Below are 16,595 nucleotides of genomic sequence, written 5' to 3' on the forward strand. Positions count from 1 at the left end.
TAAATCATCAGTCAGTTGATTGCATCTGTGGCTGATTACATCTGTGATCAACTAGGTGTGCCTCCCACAGTGAAATAGCCTATCAGTTGAAGGCTTTTAAAGAAGAAGCGAGCCTCTTTCATTGCTTCTTCAGCCAGCGAGCCTCTCCTGTGGAGTTCTCTCAGATCCTTCATTGCAACTTCCAGCTTCACAGCCTTCCCTGCAGATTTTGGACTCTTCCATTCACAATGTTGCATGAGACACCTTTATTAATCTCATATTTACAGATTTCTCCTGTTGGTTCTTTTTCTCTAGAGAACCTAACACAGTTTGTTATCAGGAGTGGTTCTTGAGAAACAGAATCTTAAAAAATGGGTTTTTATAATTGGTTATGTACTCTGACTAGACCCAGAGGCACTAATGACTCCAGTTCTAATAATCAAGATAGGACTGACAGTCCATGGGGTGAGTTGACAAAAGAGATATTCAAAATCTCGCCACTAGATTCTGCTAATTGTACGCTTATAGGAGGCAAGGCTCTGGGTGAGAATGTTTTTGACACCTTTATGGAGTTTTGTGGAATTAAGAGGTATAATGATGTTGGCTGGTTGTTGTTAGATATGCTGGATACAATGATGAGTGCAAGTGATGAGCTTAAGACTTCAAATTTGCACCTTAAGTGCTGTATAAATGTTGCAAAAGTTTCCGTGCATGCCCAGAGAGAAAAATCTTATTCCTTATTCCTTATTTTCAGAGACTTGAGATCTTTGAAAACTAGATACAGAGCCTCATTGTATAAGTAGTAGATTTACAACATAAGCTAAAATCTCAGTCTTGCAGGTGTCTGATATTATGCCCTTTCTAACCTCTTGAACTACAGCATCTCTGCTTTGCAGAATGTCTGATGTTAAAGTAAGGGCTTTGATTGGAAAAGAATGGGATCCTGAAATGTGGGATGGTGATATATGGTTTGATAATGATGGCGATGGGGAGATGGGATCCCTGGAATCTGCTGAGCCTTTGCTAGATAGACCTCTATTGGGCTGCCCTGAGGGGAGAGCTTTCTGACCTGCAGCCTACCTTAAGGAAATAGCTTCCTAGCCTCTGGTTTCCCCAGAGGAGTCTGCCATCCAACCTCCACCTAATGAGATTAACCCTTCAGTGCTTGCTAACCCATAACCATCTCCCCTGGGGAAACAGCCCTCACTTGAGCAACTAATATTGTTTCACCAGATGAAACTGCAATGAAATGTCCTAAGGTAATTGGCTTGAAAGACACTTCTATTTCTTTTCTTGACCCACCCTCAACACCCTTCTTTTCTTCGAGACCTATAACTAGACTAAAGTCCTAACAGGCCCTAAAAGGTGAGGTACAAAGTGTGACCCATGAGGAGGTAACCTATACTCCAAAAGAACTGCCTTGAGTTTTCCCGTTTGTATAGATAGAAATCAGGGCAATATGTGGGGATGGATAGTAAGGGGGTGGGGTAATGGTGAAAGGAATATAAAGTTGAATCATGCTGAATTTATTGACGTGGGCCCATTAAACAGAAATTCTGTATTCAATGTTGTAGCTCAAGAGGTTAGAAAGGGCATGAACAGTTTGAGTGGTTGGCTGAAATGTGGATCAAAGGTGGCTGACATTACCTGAGATCAAAATACCAGAACTGCCCTGGTATATTGTAGATGAGGGGGTCCAGAGGCTTAGAGGAATTGGTATGTTAGAGTGGATTTATCATGGAAGACCTGCTCACATACCCCAGGAATGTCTAGAGGACACATCCTCCACCAGAACCTTGCAAAATAAATTTGTCAGACCAGCATCATCATCACTGAAGAGCTCTGTACTTGCCCTTCTCTGTAGGTCAGATATTACTGTGGGAATGCCTGTCTCTGTGCTGGAATCCTTAAACAGAATGGGGATGATCAGATTTCAAGTTGGCAGAAGCAAATTAATCACCACAGACAAAATGGACAGCAGATTCAAAGAAGCAGTCAAAATAATCTGACTCACAGAGACTTGTAGCATTAACTAGAAGATCATGAGGGACCTAGAAGTAAAATAGATGCACAATCTACTAAATTCTTGTTTGAGCCATACAAGCAGAAGAATTCTAAGTCAAGTAAACAGAAATCTAACTTGAATTACAAAAACGGAGAGTCATAGCCCTTTAATCAATTCTCAGATTTGAAACAGTTTACAGATCCAGAACCCCTCGAATGATGGGAGGGTCGGGTACTCTTGGGGAAGGACCTTTGTATACTGCCAAAATTTACACTGTTAACCTTCCTTCCAGCCTTCCTGAAGGCAACTTATGGCCTTTTACCAGGGTGACTACACTGGGGAAAAGTAAATTATCAGATATTTCAGGGTCTATTAGATACTGCCTCAGAAATGACACTAATTCCAGGAGACCCAAAATGTCACTCTGATCCACCAGTTGGAGTAGGGGCTTATGGAGGTCAGGTGATTAATGGAGTTTTAGCTCACATCTTTCTCACAGTGGGTCCACGGGCTTATTCTGTGGTCATTTCCCCAGTTCCAGAATATATAGTTGGAATCAACATACTTAGCAACTGACAGAATCCCCACTCTGGTTCTCTGACTAGTGGGATGATGGCTATTATGGTAGGGAAGGCCAAGTCGAAGCCTCTGGTGCTGCACCTACCTAGCAAAATAGTGAATCAGAAGCAATGACATATTCCTGGAGGGATTGCAGAGATTAGTGCCACTCTTAAGAACTTGAAGAATGCAGGGTTGGTGAATCCCACCACATCCCCATTCAACTCTCCTATTTGGCCTGTGCACAAAACAGTGAGACTTGGAGGATGACAGCTGATTCTTGTAAACTTTACCATGTAGTGACTCCAGTTGCAGCTGCTTCCAGATGTGGTATCATTGCTTGAGCAAATCAACACATTACCTGATACAGGTAGGTAGCTATTGATCTGGCAAATGGTTTTTTCTCAACAGCTGTTAGTAAGGACCAACAGAAACAGTTTGCTTTCAGCTGGCAAGACCAGCCGTATACCTTCACTGTCCTGCCTCAAGGATATATCAACTCTCCAGCCCTGTGTCACAGTCTTGTCCACAAGGACCTTCATTATTTCTCCCTCCCACAAGATATCATACTGGTCCATTATATGGATGATATCATGTTGATTGGACTTAGTGAGCAAGAAGTAGCAACTCCTCTAGACATATTGATAAGGCATTTGCATTTGAGGGGATGGAAGATAAATCCAACAAAAATACAGGGGCCTTCCACCTCATTGAAATTTCTAGGTGACCAGTGGTGTGGGGCATGTTGAGATATCCCTTCTAAGGTGAAGGATAAACTGTTGCATCTTGTCCTTCCTAGTAGCATAATGCCTAGTTGGCCTCTTTGGATTTTGGAGACAGCATATTCCTCATTTGGTTGTGCTACTCCAGCCCATTTACTGAGTGACCAGAAAAGTTGATGGTTTCAGTGGGGTCCGGAACAAGAGAAGGCTCTGTAAGAGGTCCAGGCTGCTATGCAAGTTGCTCTGCCATTTGGACCATATAATCCAGCAGATTCAATGGTGCTGGAAGTTTCAGTGGCAAATAGGGATGCTGTATGGAGCCTTTGGCAGGCTGCTATAGGAGAATCACAATGCAGACCCTTAGAATTTTGTAGGAAAGCCTTACCATCTGCTGCAGACAAGTACTCTCCTTTTGAGAAACAGCTTTTAGCCTGCTACTGGGCCTCAGTAGAGACTGAACACTTAACCATGGGCCACCAAGTTATTGTGAGACCTGAGTTGCGTATCATGAGCTGGATGTTGTCTGATCCACCAAGTCATAAAGTTGGGTGTGCACAGTAGCACTCCATCATAAAATGGAAATGGTATATAAGAGATAAGGCTCAAGCAGGGCTGAAGACACAAATAGGTTACATGAGGAAGTACCCAAATGCCCATGGCCCCCACTTCTGCCACATTACCTTCTCTTTCCCAGATCAGAGCTATGGCCTCTTGGGGAGTTCCTTACAGTCAGTTGATTGAGGAAGAGAAAACTTGAGCCTGATTTACAGATGATTCTGCATGATATATAGGGATCACCCAGAAGTGGACAGCTGCAACACTATAACCTTATTCTGGGATGTCCTTAAAGGACAGTGGTGAGAGCAAATCCTCCTAGGGGGTGGAACTTTGAGCAGTACACTTGATTGTTCATTTTGCTTGGAAGGAGAACTGGCCAGAGGTGCATTTATATACTAACTCATGGGCTGTTGCTAATGGTTTGGCTGGATGGTGAGGGAAGTATCATAATTGGAAAATTGATGATAAAGTCTGGGGAGAAATATGTGGATAGACCTTTCTGAGTGGGCAAAGAACATGAAGATATTTGTGCCCCATGTGAATGCTTACAAGAGGGTAACTTCAGCAGAGGAAGGTTTTAATAATCAAGTAAATAAGATGACCCATCTTGTGCATACAAGTCATCCTCTTTCCTTAGCCACTCCTGCCATTGCACAATGGGATCATGAAAAAAAGTGGGCATGGTGATAGGAATGGAGGTTATGCATGGGCTCAGCAACATAGACCTCCATTCATCAAGGCTGACCTGGCTACTGACACTGCTGAGTGTCCAGTTTTCCAGCAGCAGAGTCTCACTCAATCCCTGATATGGCACCATTTCCCAAGGTGATCAGCCTGCTACTTGGTGGCAGGTTGATTACATTGGACCACTTCCATCATGGAAGGGGCAGTGATTTGTTCTAACTGGAGTAGACACCAATTAGAACAAAGGATGTCTATTCCCCTTGCATGAAAGGGTTTGCCTTCCTTTCACACAATGCTTCCATGAAAACTACCATCCATTGACATAATGCTTTATCCACCATCATGGAATTCCACACAGCATTGGTTCTGATCACGGAGCCCACTTCACAGCAAATGAAGTGTAGGAATGAGCACATGCTCATGGAATTTTCTGGTCTTACTATGTTCCTCATCATTCAGAGGACTCTGGGTTGATAAAACAGAAGACCCAATTACAGTACCAACTACGTGATAATGCCTTGCAGGGCTGGTGCAGTGTTCTCCATGAAGCTGTGTATGCTTTGAATCAGCATCTACTGTTTGGTGATGTTTCTCCCATAGCCAGGATTTACAGCTCCACGTGTCAAGGGGTAGAAGTAGGAATGGCATCAGTCACTATCACCTTATTGATCCACTAGGGAAATTTTTGTTCCCTGTCCCTGAAACCATGAGCTCTGGTGGTCTATAAGACTTATTTCCAAAAGGAGGAGTGACCCTACCAGGAGACACAACAATGAATCCATTGAACTGGAAGTTAAAACTGCCACCTGGCCACTTTGGGCTCCTCATGTCACTGAGTCAACAGCCACAAAAGGAGATTACTGTTCTGTCTGGAGTGATTGATTCTATCTAGGGGAAATAGGACTGCAGCTACACAATTGTGGTAAAGAATTTTCCTGGAATACAGGAGATCCCCTAGGGCATCTATTAGTACTGCCAGGCCCTCTGAGTAAAGACAATGGAAATCTGCAAAAGCTCAATCCAGGCAGGACTACCAGTGGCCCAGAAACTTCATGAATGAAGGTCTGGATCACCCCACCTGGCAAAGAGCCATGGCCAACTGAAGTGTTTGCTGAGGATAAAGGGGACATTTTTGGAACTAGTATAAGAATATAGTGACAAATATAAATGAGGACAATGTGACCAGTTATAGAAACAAGGACTGTGATGGTATGAAACCATCATAAAAAAACTACCTGTTTTTTATGAGTATGGTTGCATTTGTGCATAAGCAAATATCTTGTTTTACTCTTATCATATGATGTAAGTTGTATTGTTCATGTTATAGTATTTAAATCCTAGGCTATGAAGTTTAAGAGTAGATGTTACCTAAGGACTTACACTCTACTCTGGTGAGTTGAATGTGTTTCTGGTTGTATACTGGACAGTTGATAGTTGAATATTGTTAGGTAAAAGATATGTCTGTTATTGTGCTCTATTTAGAAATTGTGTTTTAAGGTGATGTATATAGCTGTCAAGTTGACAAGGGGTGGACTTTGATGGTTTGGTTCTGGTGTCAGCTTGGTCAAGTGACGATGCCTGGTTCTCTGGTCAGGGAAGCCCTGGCCTGATTGTTACTGCAGTGATATTTTGTGGCTGGTTGATAAACTAGAAGGCTGTACTGTTAAATCATCAGTCAGTTGATTGTATCTGTGGCTGATTATATCTGTGATCAACTAAGGTGCCCTACCATAATGAAATAATCCAATCAGTTGAAGGCTTTTAAAGAGGAAGACTCTTTCACTGTTTCTTCAGCCAGTGATTCTCTCCTGTGGAGTTCATCCAGACTCTTCATTGCAACCTCCGGCTTCGCAGCCTGCCTTACAGATTTTGGACTCTTCCATTCCCATGGTTGCGTGAGACACCTTTATGAATCTCATATTTGCAGATCTCCCCTGTTGATTCTGTTTCTCTAGAGATCCCTGACTAGCATAGTGTCTTTTTTTTTTTTTGCTTCTAATCCTTTTTCTTTCTGCTCCTCAGCCTGACTCATCACAACTGTATTGTCTACGAAATCATTTGTTCTTTATTCTGCCAGCTCCAGTCTGCTTTTTAAACACTTCTGGAAATTTTATATTTCAGTTATTGTTAGTTTCAACTCAGTATTTTTGTTTGCTTCCTTTAAAAAATTCTCTTTATTGAAATTCTTACATTCATTCATTATTTTCCTGGTATCCTTTAGTTCTTTCTCTTTGTTTTCTTTTATCTCCTTAATCATTATGAATATCATTTTTTTTTTTTTTTTACAGAATTTGTCTGCTACATCCACAGACTGGCCTTCTTTGTTGGTGTTTTTTTATCCTCTTCCTTTAGATGGGCCATCATTTCTTGTTTCTTTGTTTATCTTGTAATCTTTGTTGCACACTGTACCTTTTGGTATTTTTTAACATTCCCTGTGGAATTTAGCCCCTGAGCTTTTTCTTGAGTTTGTATTCAGCTAGTGACATTACAGAAATTTCCTTGAGTCCCAGGAGTTAATAAAACCAAACAAACCAATGCAAAAAATTGTCATTCACAGTCTTTGCAATGTGGCTTTGCATTGGCTGATGCTCTCCTTCAAAGCTCAGTTCTCCTATCAAGAAGGTAAGCCCATGGTATATGTAACATGTAGGGTCCTTTCTGTGTTTTCTGAGTCTGTTTCTTGTCCTGGGCTGTGCTTGCTTGTGGCCTCTGGAGTTTACCTGTTTATAGGAATTTGAAAGCCCTCTCTACTCTCTAGGAAGCAGACCTTCTCCTTAGAACTTAAAGCAGGCAAGACTTTTCTCCCAAACAGATGAATGTCATTATTTCCCAAAGGCTTTAGCTATCCCAAGCTGCCTTTGCCTGGTGTGCAAATTCTGGGAGGGGAGTTGAGTCAGAGAGGTGTTTCCTAGGTGAGTCTTTCCCATACAGAAAGAGGCCAGGAATCAACAAAGGAAGCACCAGCCAGCTCCACATTGTCCTGTGGACAGGAGAGGGAAGAGCCAGCAAGCATGCCAGGAGCTTCTCCTGTGACTCTTTGAAACTGTCTGTTCTTGATTTGTCATTTGCTCAGTATATGCAACCCTTTAACTGTTTTACAGTTTTAAGAAAGGGCACTGTCTTTAAGACTCCTCTGCGATTTTTGCTGTAGGTGAGTGGTAACAGTGGCTACTGTCAGAGCTGGCTCCCAGTGATCTGAAGTAGCTGATCAAAAGCAGTGATCAGCTGACAGACCGCACATCCCTGGATCTTGGGGAACTAGGTCTTTATATCCCACCCTAGTACCAGGAAACTATACCAGGAGTGGGCTTAAGGATTTCACTGCTACCTAGCTGCCCAGTTTTTACCGCTATTTACCAGACTCTTGCTCCTGCTCTTCCATGGATGCTGCACAGTGTCCTACTAGACTCTGGGGTGTCACAATAGTTGATTCAGACAGTTCTTTTCAGTTTAATAGTTGTTCTTGTGGAGGGACTGATATTCCACTGTCTTCCTAGAAGCATCTCAAAATGCAACTTCTTAGTAGACACATCTGTACCACTCCTACACTTCAGTGCCATCCCAGGCATTCTTTTAGGAACCTCTCCTAAAATGTTGAACAATTCTCACAGATAGGGAGTCTTATCTGTTGAATTGAAGGAGTCTGGCAATAATGGTGATATTTATCACATATTTCTGGAAAATTTCTGAAAATTCCAGATTCTCAGTATGGTATGCTAGCATAATTAATCAGCATGAAAGTAGATGAAGAGAAATGTCTTGCAGGTAAGTTAAGGCCTTTTCTGTACTGTCACTATATTTGAACAATGATTCAGGAGATAGATTATTATATTTAAGGTTTAAATGTGGGTGTGCAGCTGTCAAATCAGTATGTAGTATCAGTGATGTAGAAGTCACTCCAATATTTGCCTACTGGATGAGTTAATGAATCCATTGTTCACCATAGGGAACAGAAATTCTTTTTAGTTGAAGTAGAATACATATAAGGTATTTTTTCCTTACCTCTTTTGCCTTTTGAGAATATATTTGGACATTCTTCCATTCATGCCATAAAGGATTTAATGTTATTTTGTTAAACATACTAGAAATTCTCTGAATTTCTCTATCTCCATTCTCATTATTTGTTCATTTTTCCTGGAAAATTTATTTCTTGAATTTAAAAATGGGAGTAAATAATGTATGTAAATGCTTCTGTTTCTAGGATGTTATTATTTTAAGTTTGTAATTATTTTGAATATTTCTTTTATTTGATCTGATGTCTGCTCACATTGCCTGTCCTAGGGTTGAGGTTTTGTTTCAGTACCAGAAGCCCAGAGGTTCATTATCAAGACTACTGGAATGTTGCTTGTATCTTTAAATGCTCGGAATTAGACCACAATTTTAAACAGAAAGCATATTTTCATGAAAAGAACCAGAGTCACTTTGAATTAGTCACTGTAAAAAAGAAAAAAAGATAAACTAGAATTAAATTTTTCTCTGAGTTTACGTTTCTTTATTTTTATAATGTGAAATGAGTAGTTTTCAGTTTAGTTATTTTTTATTTTTTTATTTTTTTCTTGTCTTTCAGTTAATTTTTAATCAGTCCAAACATTTCTTTCCATTTCTTATATATTCCTGCTTGTTGAGATCATAGTACAGTGAAAAATAGTACCATCAGCAGCAGCATACCACCTGTTGTTTTTATGGAGTAGCAAAGATTTTAAAAAGATTTCTTTCTTTTTAAAACATAAGTTTAATTAATGTGAAGAACTTCTAACATTGAGAAATCTATTTTGTCTTAAAAATTCTATAATTTATTGGTCCTTATATACGTTGCCTTTTAGCAGTGTGTATAATAATCATATCAAATGTAATAAAATGTCCAAAAGATTGAAATCTACGTATTTTTGGCATTATTACTTTTTTAACTTTAATATTCATGAAGATGAAGAAATAGTCTCATCTTAAAATTCATTTCAATAAAATCTTGTGCACTCATAAAACCAAATTAATAAAGATAAAGTAAAATAGGTTATTTTTGTTTATTTAGCAAATAGTTATATAGCACTTTCTATGTGCCAAGCACTCCATGTTAAGTACTTTAAAGATATGGACTCTTAATTCTCATAGCAACCTTTGAAGGAATGATTACTACCATTTTCTAATAAGGGAACCAGAGAACAAAGACTTAAGTAAAGAGCCCAAACACACCAATAGTAGCTGCGGAACCAAGATTCTAACCCAGGGTGTCTGATTCCCAAGTCTTTGTTCTTAATTGTACTGTGCAGCTACTCGGTGTCACTTTTTATGATTCTCTGTGTTTTTTTTTTTTTTTTTTTTTTTTACCTCTTGTCAGTGATGTCATGATAACCTTGAGTTTTGAAACACTAACTAATCCTCTTCCTCTTCCTTTGTGTTTCATTTGCAACACTTTGTTTCTTAATCACTTGATTGGCTACAGTATCTGATTTATCTAGATTTATGAATCCAATCTGTGTATTGAACATGACTGGATTGAGTATTTTTTCAGTTAGACTTCTGTCAAAAGGATAGTTTTTTTAAATGCAATTTTATTGAGATATGTTATATATTCACATACCATATAATCATTCAAATTATACAATCAGTGGTTCACAGTATCATCAAATAGCTATGCATTCATCATCACAATTGATTTTAGATCATTTTCATTACTCCAAAAAAATAAAAATAAGAATAAAAGTGAAAATAAAGTGGAAAAGAATACCCGAAACATCCCATACTCCCCTATGTGCTATTATTTATTTATTTATTTTGTCTTTTTCTTTAAAAGGATAGGTTTTCATTATTCCCCTGAACTCTTTGCTATAAAATGTGTATTTTTCTCTCATAGAAAACAGTACACAAAGTTATTTATGGCAACTATGCTAATATTTAAATATTGATAAAACAATCAAACCTTGGAGATTGGAGGGAACCTTTTCTTATGTATCCTTGTAATTTTTGACCCATCCTTCAGTTTTTTCTGTGTACAATATTGTAATCATCAAGTTTAGTGTCCCTCATGATGATCTAAGAAAGTCTCTATTGTCAAATTTTACTCATCCAAGAGATTCTTATTTTTAACAAACTTGAGGACAAAAAAAGTCAAATGGAAGACTCCATTTAGATAAACACCCAATCTTTTAGTTTGGAGGTTCGCAAATTTAAACTCACTGTTATGCACTAAATAAAGCACAGAATAAAGCTTGTGGTTTTCAAGGTCTCTTGTACAAGTTAATAGTCCTTTAGCATAAGAAAAAGAAAGGTCAGATACCCAAGGATTCAAAAAGGCAAAAATGTCTTTTATTAATGGCCTATCTGAGTCTCTAAGGAATTTTTGTTTTTGTTGTTACTGTGAAATATGTCTGAGAACATTTTTATTCTGTTTCTTTCCAGATGGCAGAAATGATGCTCAAGAGAGTAGCTTAAGAGACTTAATAAATGAGCTGCCAGAAACCCACTACTGCCTCCTGAAGTACCTGTGCCAGTTCTTGACAGAAGTAGCCCAGCATCGTGAGCAGAATCGCATGAACATTCACAATCTCGCCACTGTGTTTGGGCCAAATTGCTTCCAGTAAGTCAATGGAGTTTCGCTCTTAATATCGTCATGTACCCCTTTTCCTTTACTCCTACCAAAAATTTCTGGGATGTAGAAGCGTATTTCAGAGTGAAAAGTCAACCAGTCAACATACAGTAGTGCTGGAAAAATTCATCCTTACTCTTGAGTAATTTAGCATTGTTTTTCATCTCAGATATGCCTTTTTATGACATTGTAGTTTACAGTAAACCACACAGCCTTGTTTAAAATTCAGAAATAAGTTTGTTTTTACTTAAAAGTAATCTTGAAATGTTGATTGGCAAAAAGCGAAGGAGTTTTATATATAGTATATAATTTTTTTATACTGGTAAAGTTGAAATTATTGCTAATAGCTGGAGAATTATGACAGAATATGTCAGTGACTCAGTAATGGAAAGATGGAAACTTAACTTCATTTATTTATTTATTTTTAAAGAAATAAGCCAGACTAGAAATAAACTACTCCACTTTGGTAGATGCTATATCACTAGCCAGAAGAACCTTTGTAAAACTTTATATTTCAAGTTATTTTCCCAGTTATTCTTATTGACATATTATTGATATATGAAACATGATCTAGCAATCCAGAGATTTGTCTTTTAACTGTCCTGTTAATCCCATCTGATATAAAACATACTCCTTCTAGTTATACAAAGGGAAAGGGAGGGAAGGTGGGAAGGAATATACATATCTTAAAAGCTCTTAGATCTTCTCAGCAAGTTTTTTTTTGTTTGTTCGTTTTTTTTTTTTTGTTTTTTTTTTTTTGCATGGGTAGGCACTGGGACTCTAACCAGGGTCTCTGGCACGGCAGACAAGAACTCTGCCACTGAGCCACCATTGCCTGCCCCCAGGAAGTGTTTTTATAGTCATATTTGTCTATCCCCTCTGATAATCTACAGGATCATTCAGCTGCCCAGAACCAGTAATATTACCGTTCTTAGATTGACTGTCTAAAGACAAATTCTGACCTAGATTGTAATGACTGTTGGGATCCTTATCAGCCTCAATAACTCTCCCCACAGAAGCTTTAGAGATTTTGCATTTTAAATGTGATGCATTTCATGGTATATGTCAGGGCCTATTAAGTAAATATATCAGACAACTAATAGTTCTTATCTTATTAAGATCTGTCATAAATAAAAGGTCTGTATTTATTCTTTCTATTACTATCTGCAGAGTAAACTTCTCTTTGGTGACCTACATGTGGGAAATAAAGGTATAAGTGGAAAGCTATTCCATAATTTTGAAACCCTGGAATCTAAAAGAGGTGAAAATAAATTCATAAATAGAATCCTTATTTAATAACACACAGATACATACTCATCACTGACTTGTAAATTGGGCTTGACCTGGAGTTTTTGGTAACCTGCTTTAGTTGGTTGATCAAAATATCAAGAAGTGATGAGCTTTTATTGTAGGCTCTAATTAAATATGCTTATAAATCTGTGGATATAGAACTTTGTAACAGTTATAACAAATAGTGTTTACTAAGCATTTGTCACGTGCTATATTGTATCTTTATTTCCTTGATTTCTAAAGAGGCAGAAATGATTTATTTTGTCCTTGAAGTTCATCTTTCTAGGTCAAGAAAAACTAGATAGTTCAACTCCAGTGACCACAATTATTGCATAAATGTTATAAATATTTTTGGGTGGAAAACTGCAATCTGAGGATAATGCCATCAGAGTTGAGCCACTAAAAGACAAAATCAAAGGAAATGCTTTCCTTAATAACTAAGGTGAATGAATTATATAGTAATAGATGAGGGATTTTTTTTTTTTTTTCTGCTTCATGTTGGTTTTTTATTGAAATTTTTCAAACCTAGGATTAGGATTCTTTTTAAATATTCAAGAAACTTTAATTTTAAAAGGATAAATCAAATAAGATACAGTTTTCATTTAACCAAATATGCACAATCATGCCTTAATATAAAATGCACTCAACTAGTAAATTATACATGTAATACAAAGAGAATGCTATTTTACATATGTAAAAGAATTGCAAATATACCAATTTAGCAGCCAAATTAGTCAAGACTGTACACTTTTCAAAACCCAACATTTTAAACCAATTGTCTCTAGTAAACCAAGGGAAGTTCTGATATGGAACAGTTTAACTCAAAGAAAAAAATAAGGCACCTGCTATGAATTTAGAGAAATAACTTTCATTTTAAAAGTTCATAAAAAAAGAATTAATTAACCAAGATTTATATTACAAAGATAAGATTGCCTGGGTGTGAAAGGCAGGTAACAATGTGGTTAAAAACCTGCTGGCTCAAGATCAGCTGATTCCTGTTCCTTGAGTTTGAGCAGTTCATCTAACCAGAGTAGTCAACATACTTAACTACACTCGCCAATTTCACCACACTCTGATGATTATCAGAAGCTCTCTATGTGGTTCACACTGTGTGTAGAGTAGGTATCAGGTTTCCCTTCTCTCTTTCTTAACTATTTAAAAGAGAAATCCTGAGACTATTAACAAAGCATACTGAAACATCTTTTCCCCCCAATTCATTAATAAACACACAGCTGAGCCTTTGTTTCTCTCCATCAAGTTATGGCTAAGAATACAAATAACCAATATTTGCAGTTTTTCATCAGTACTAGAAAGCCCAAAACCTACCTTGTTACCCTTACCCTACTAGTAAAAAGGAAATTTGATCAATTAAAACCTGTAAAATCAGAGTTTGGTATGGGATACAATTCCACAATTTTATTTTTTACTTCTAGCTGTTCTAAGATACTATAGACTAAAAGAAATATCAATATAATGATTTGGCAGTCATACTTGTTTGTTAAACCCTACCTTCTCTATATATCTTCACCACCACTTTTGATCTTTCTTCCAGTCTTTAAGGGTTATTTGGGCTATGCCTAGTCTAACATTTTCATTTTGGAAGGGACTCTTGATAATATGGGATAAGGGTATGGAGCTTGTTGATATTCTGGATATGCTAGCTCCTCTGCATTTTGGGACTTTAGATGAGGGATTTTTGTTAATAATATGGGAAAATGCTTATGAAATGTTCATTTTTCTTCAAAAGAATGTAAAACTGTATGTGCTGAATGAAATTGGCTATAAAATACATAATAATAATTAGAAGGAAATTCATCAAGAATATGATTGCTTAATGTTATGGATGTTGAGCTTATAGGTGATTCTTAATTACCATATTTTCAAAATAAACTTTGTTTATTCAATTTAATGGTCAAGTAATACATTTTCATCGTAGAACATTCAATGTTTTGGTGTCATTTATAAAAAGACCAAAACATCCTTCATTATTTTCTTCATTTCCAACCTACTCTCCCTAAAGATAAAACAGTTGCCAGGAGGTGTGTATCCTTCCATCCTTCTTTTTGAGCACAGTCCTAAATCTATTTTAAATATAAATAGGAACATGATGCATATGCTGTAAAGCTTGATTGTTTTTATAGTGACACTAGAACTTTCTGTGTCTGTATATTTATTTATCTCATTCTTAACTATTGATATTGTGGATTTGCCATAGTTTATTTAACCATCCCTCTATTGATGAGCATAGAGGTATTTGTCAGTTTTTTTGCTATTTGTAAAACAGAGCTACAGTGAATATCTTAAGTATGCCTCTTTGTGTTCATTTGCAGCTGTTTTATTTTAGAATAATCTAGAAGTACAATTGCTTGGCTGAGGGATTTACACATTTCAAAATTAATACGTGATGCCCTTTGTAAGGGATGTAACAATTTATGCGTTTATCATTAGTGTTTAATAATACCCATTCCCTTATAACCTTGGCATGCTGAGTGTTATCAGCTATTTAGATATTTATTGATTTTTCTAATAGGAAAAAATGAGCTCCTGATTACTTATGAACTTGAGTAAACTTTTATATTTTGGGGTTGGGATAGGTATTAGTATTCGAGTTTCTGTGTATCCTCTATTCATATCCTGTGCTTGTTTTGTATTGTATACTATTTTAAATTTTTTGTTGTTTCTTACTGCTTTGTAGGAGTTCTCCAAGTATTTCAGAAATTAATCTTTTGTGTGTTATAAGTCTTACAAAATTTTCTCTTATCCTATTGTGTGCCTTTTAGCTTTATTTATGGTGCTTTATTATATTAAATATTTTAAATTTTAATTTACTCAAGTGGATCAATGTTTTCCTTTTTTGATATCTAGGAATTCATGTCTTGCTTAACAACATTTCCCAATGATAAAGGCATTAAAATATACGTATTTCATTTTATATTTATAGCTTTTTATTTTATTCAGAATTTGTGTTTGTATAGGATAGGACATAATGTATACAATTTGATTTTTCTTCAAATAGATAACCAATTATCCCCAAACCATTTATTGAATAGTGTATCCCTGCTAATTGACAATACCAACTTTGTCATGTATTAACTGCCCATGTATTACATGAGTCTATTTATGGTTTTTGTAATTGTTGTTCACTGTCTTCCTCCTCTATTGTTTAGAAAATAGTTTGGTTGTTTGGACTGTCATCGTTTTTTGGCAAACATTCTATTTTTTATTACCTTTTTGTGCCAGTTTGAAAGGATTTATGTACCCTAGAAAAGCCATGATTTAATCCTAAGCAATCTTGTGAGTGTAACCATTTCTTTTAATCCCTATTCAGTACCATAGGTTGCAAACTTGATTGGGTTATCTCTATGGAAATGTGACTCAATCAGTGTGAGTATTAAACTTGATTAAATAGAGACATGTCTCCACCCATTTGGGTGGGTTTTGATTAGTTTACTCGAATCCTATAAAACAGGAAACATTTTAGAGAAAAGGAAAGATTCTGAGAGAGCAGAGAATGACATAGCCAGAAGAAGCAGAGAGTCCACCAGCCAGTAATCTTTGGAGATGAAGAAGGAAAACACCTCTTGGGGAGCGTCATGAAACAGGAAGCCAGGAGAGAAAGCTAGTAGATGATGCCATGTTTGCCACATTCCCTTCCAGATGAGAGAGAAACCCTGACTGTGTTTGCCATGTGCCTTCTCACTTGAGAAACCCTGAATTTCATCAGCCTTCTTGAACCAAGGTATCTTTCCCTGGATACCTTAGATTGGACATTTCTATAGACCTGTTTTAATTGGGACAATTTTTTTTGGCCTTAGAACTGTAAACTAGCAACTTATTAAATTCCCCTTTTTAGAAGCATTCTGGTATATTGCATTCTGGCAGCTAGCAAGCTAGAATACTTTTTTTCAGAGGAATTTTGGAATCTGCATGTAAAGTTTTATTTTAAAAACTACTTTTTTCTTTTTAATTAAAAGAAATTGTATTTACTTAGAAGTATTCAGAATGTCAAACAAAATATCTGCAACTTTATTTTGCAATTACAGAGTGGTATTCAGTTAATAAAATGGCAATTATTTAAGAAAAATTGCATCAGAGACAACTGAAGATGAAAAACCTACCATCTCCATGTATAAGTAGTTTGTGCTGTGTACCAACAAGAACCTACTTTAAATTTCCATGCCAGTTTACAGCCCCCATACAGTACCAAGCAAGGTTA

The 16,595-nt window shown here is 37.0% G+C and overlaps 1 protein-coding gene across 6 annotated transcripts in view; it reads left to right on the top strand.

Moving 5' to 3' along the window:
* The window catches only part of FAM13A (family with sequence similarity 13 member A), a 344,433-nt gene that overhangs the window by 99,085 nt on the left and 228,753 nt on the right, over positions 1-16,595 (top strand). For all 6 annotated transcript variants that reach the window (XM_077142873.1, XM_077142872.1, XM_077142870.1 and 3 more), the window contains one exon: positions 10,903-11,080. In XM_077142873.1, coding sequence (XP_076998988.1) covers positions 10,903-11,080 — 178 coding nt within the window. The remainder of the gene's footprint in view (positions 1-10,902; positions 11,081-16,595) is intronic.

This window comes from Tamandua tetradactyla, chromosome 24 (assembly GCF_023851605.1).
Source record: "Tamandua tetradactyla isolate mTamTet1 chromosome 24, mTamTet1.pri, whole genome shotgun sequence".
In the NCBI taxonomy this organism is placed as follows: domain Eukaryota; kingdom Metazoa; phylum Chordata; class Mammalia; order Pilosa; family Myrmecophagidae; genus Tamandua; species Tamandua tetradactyla.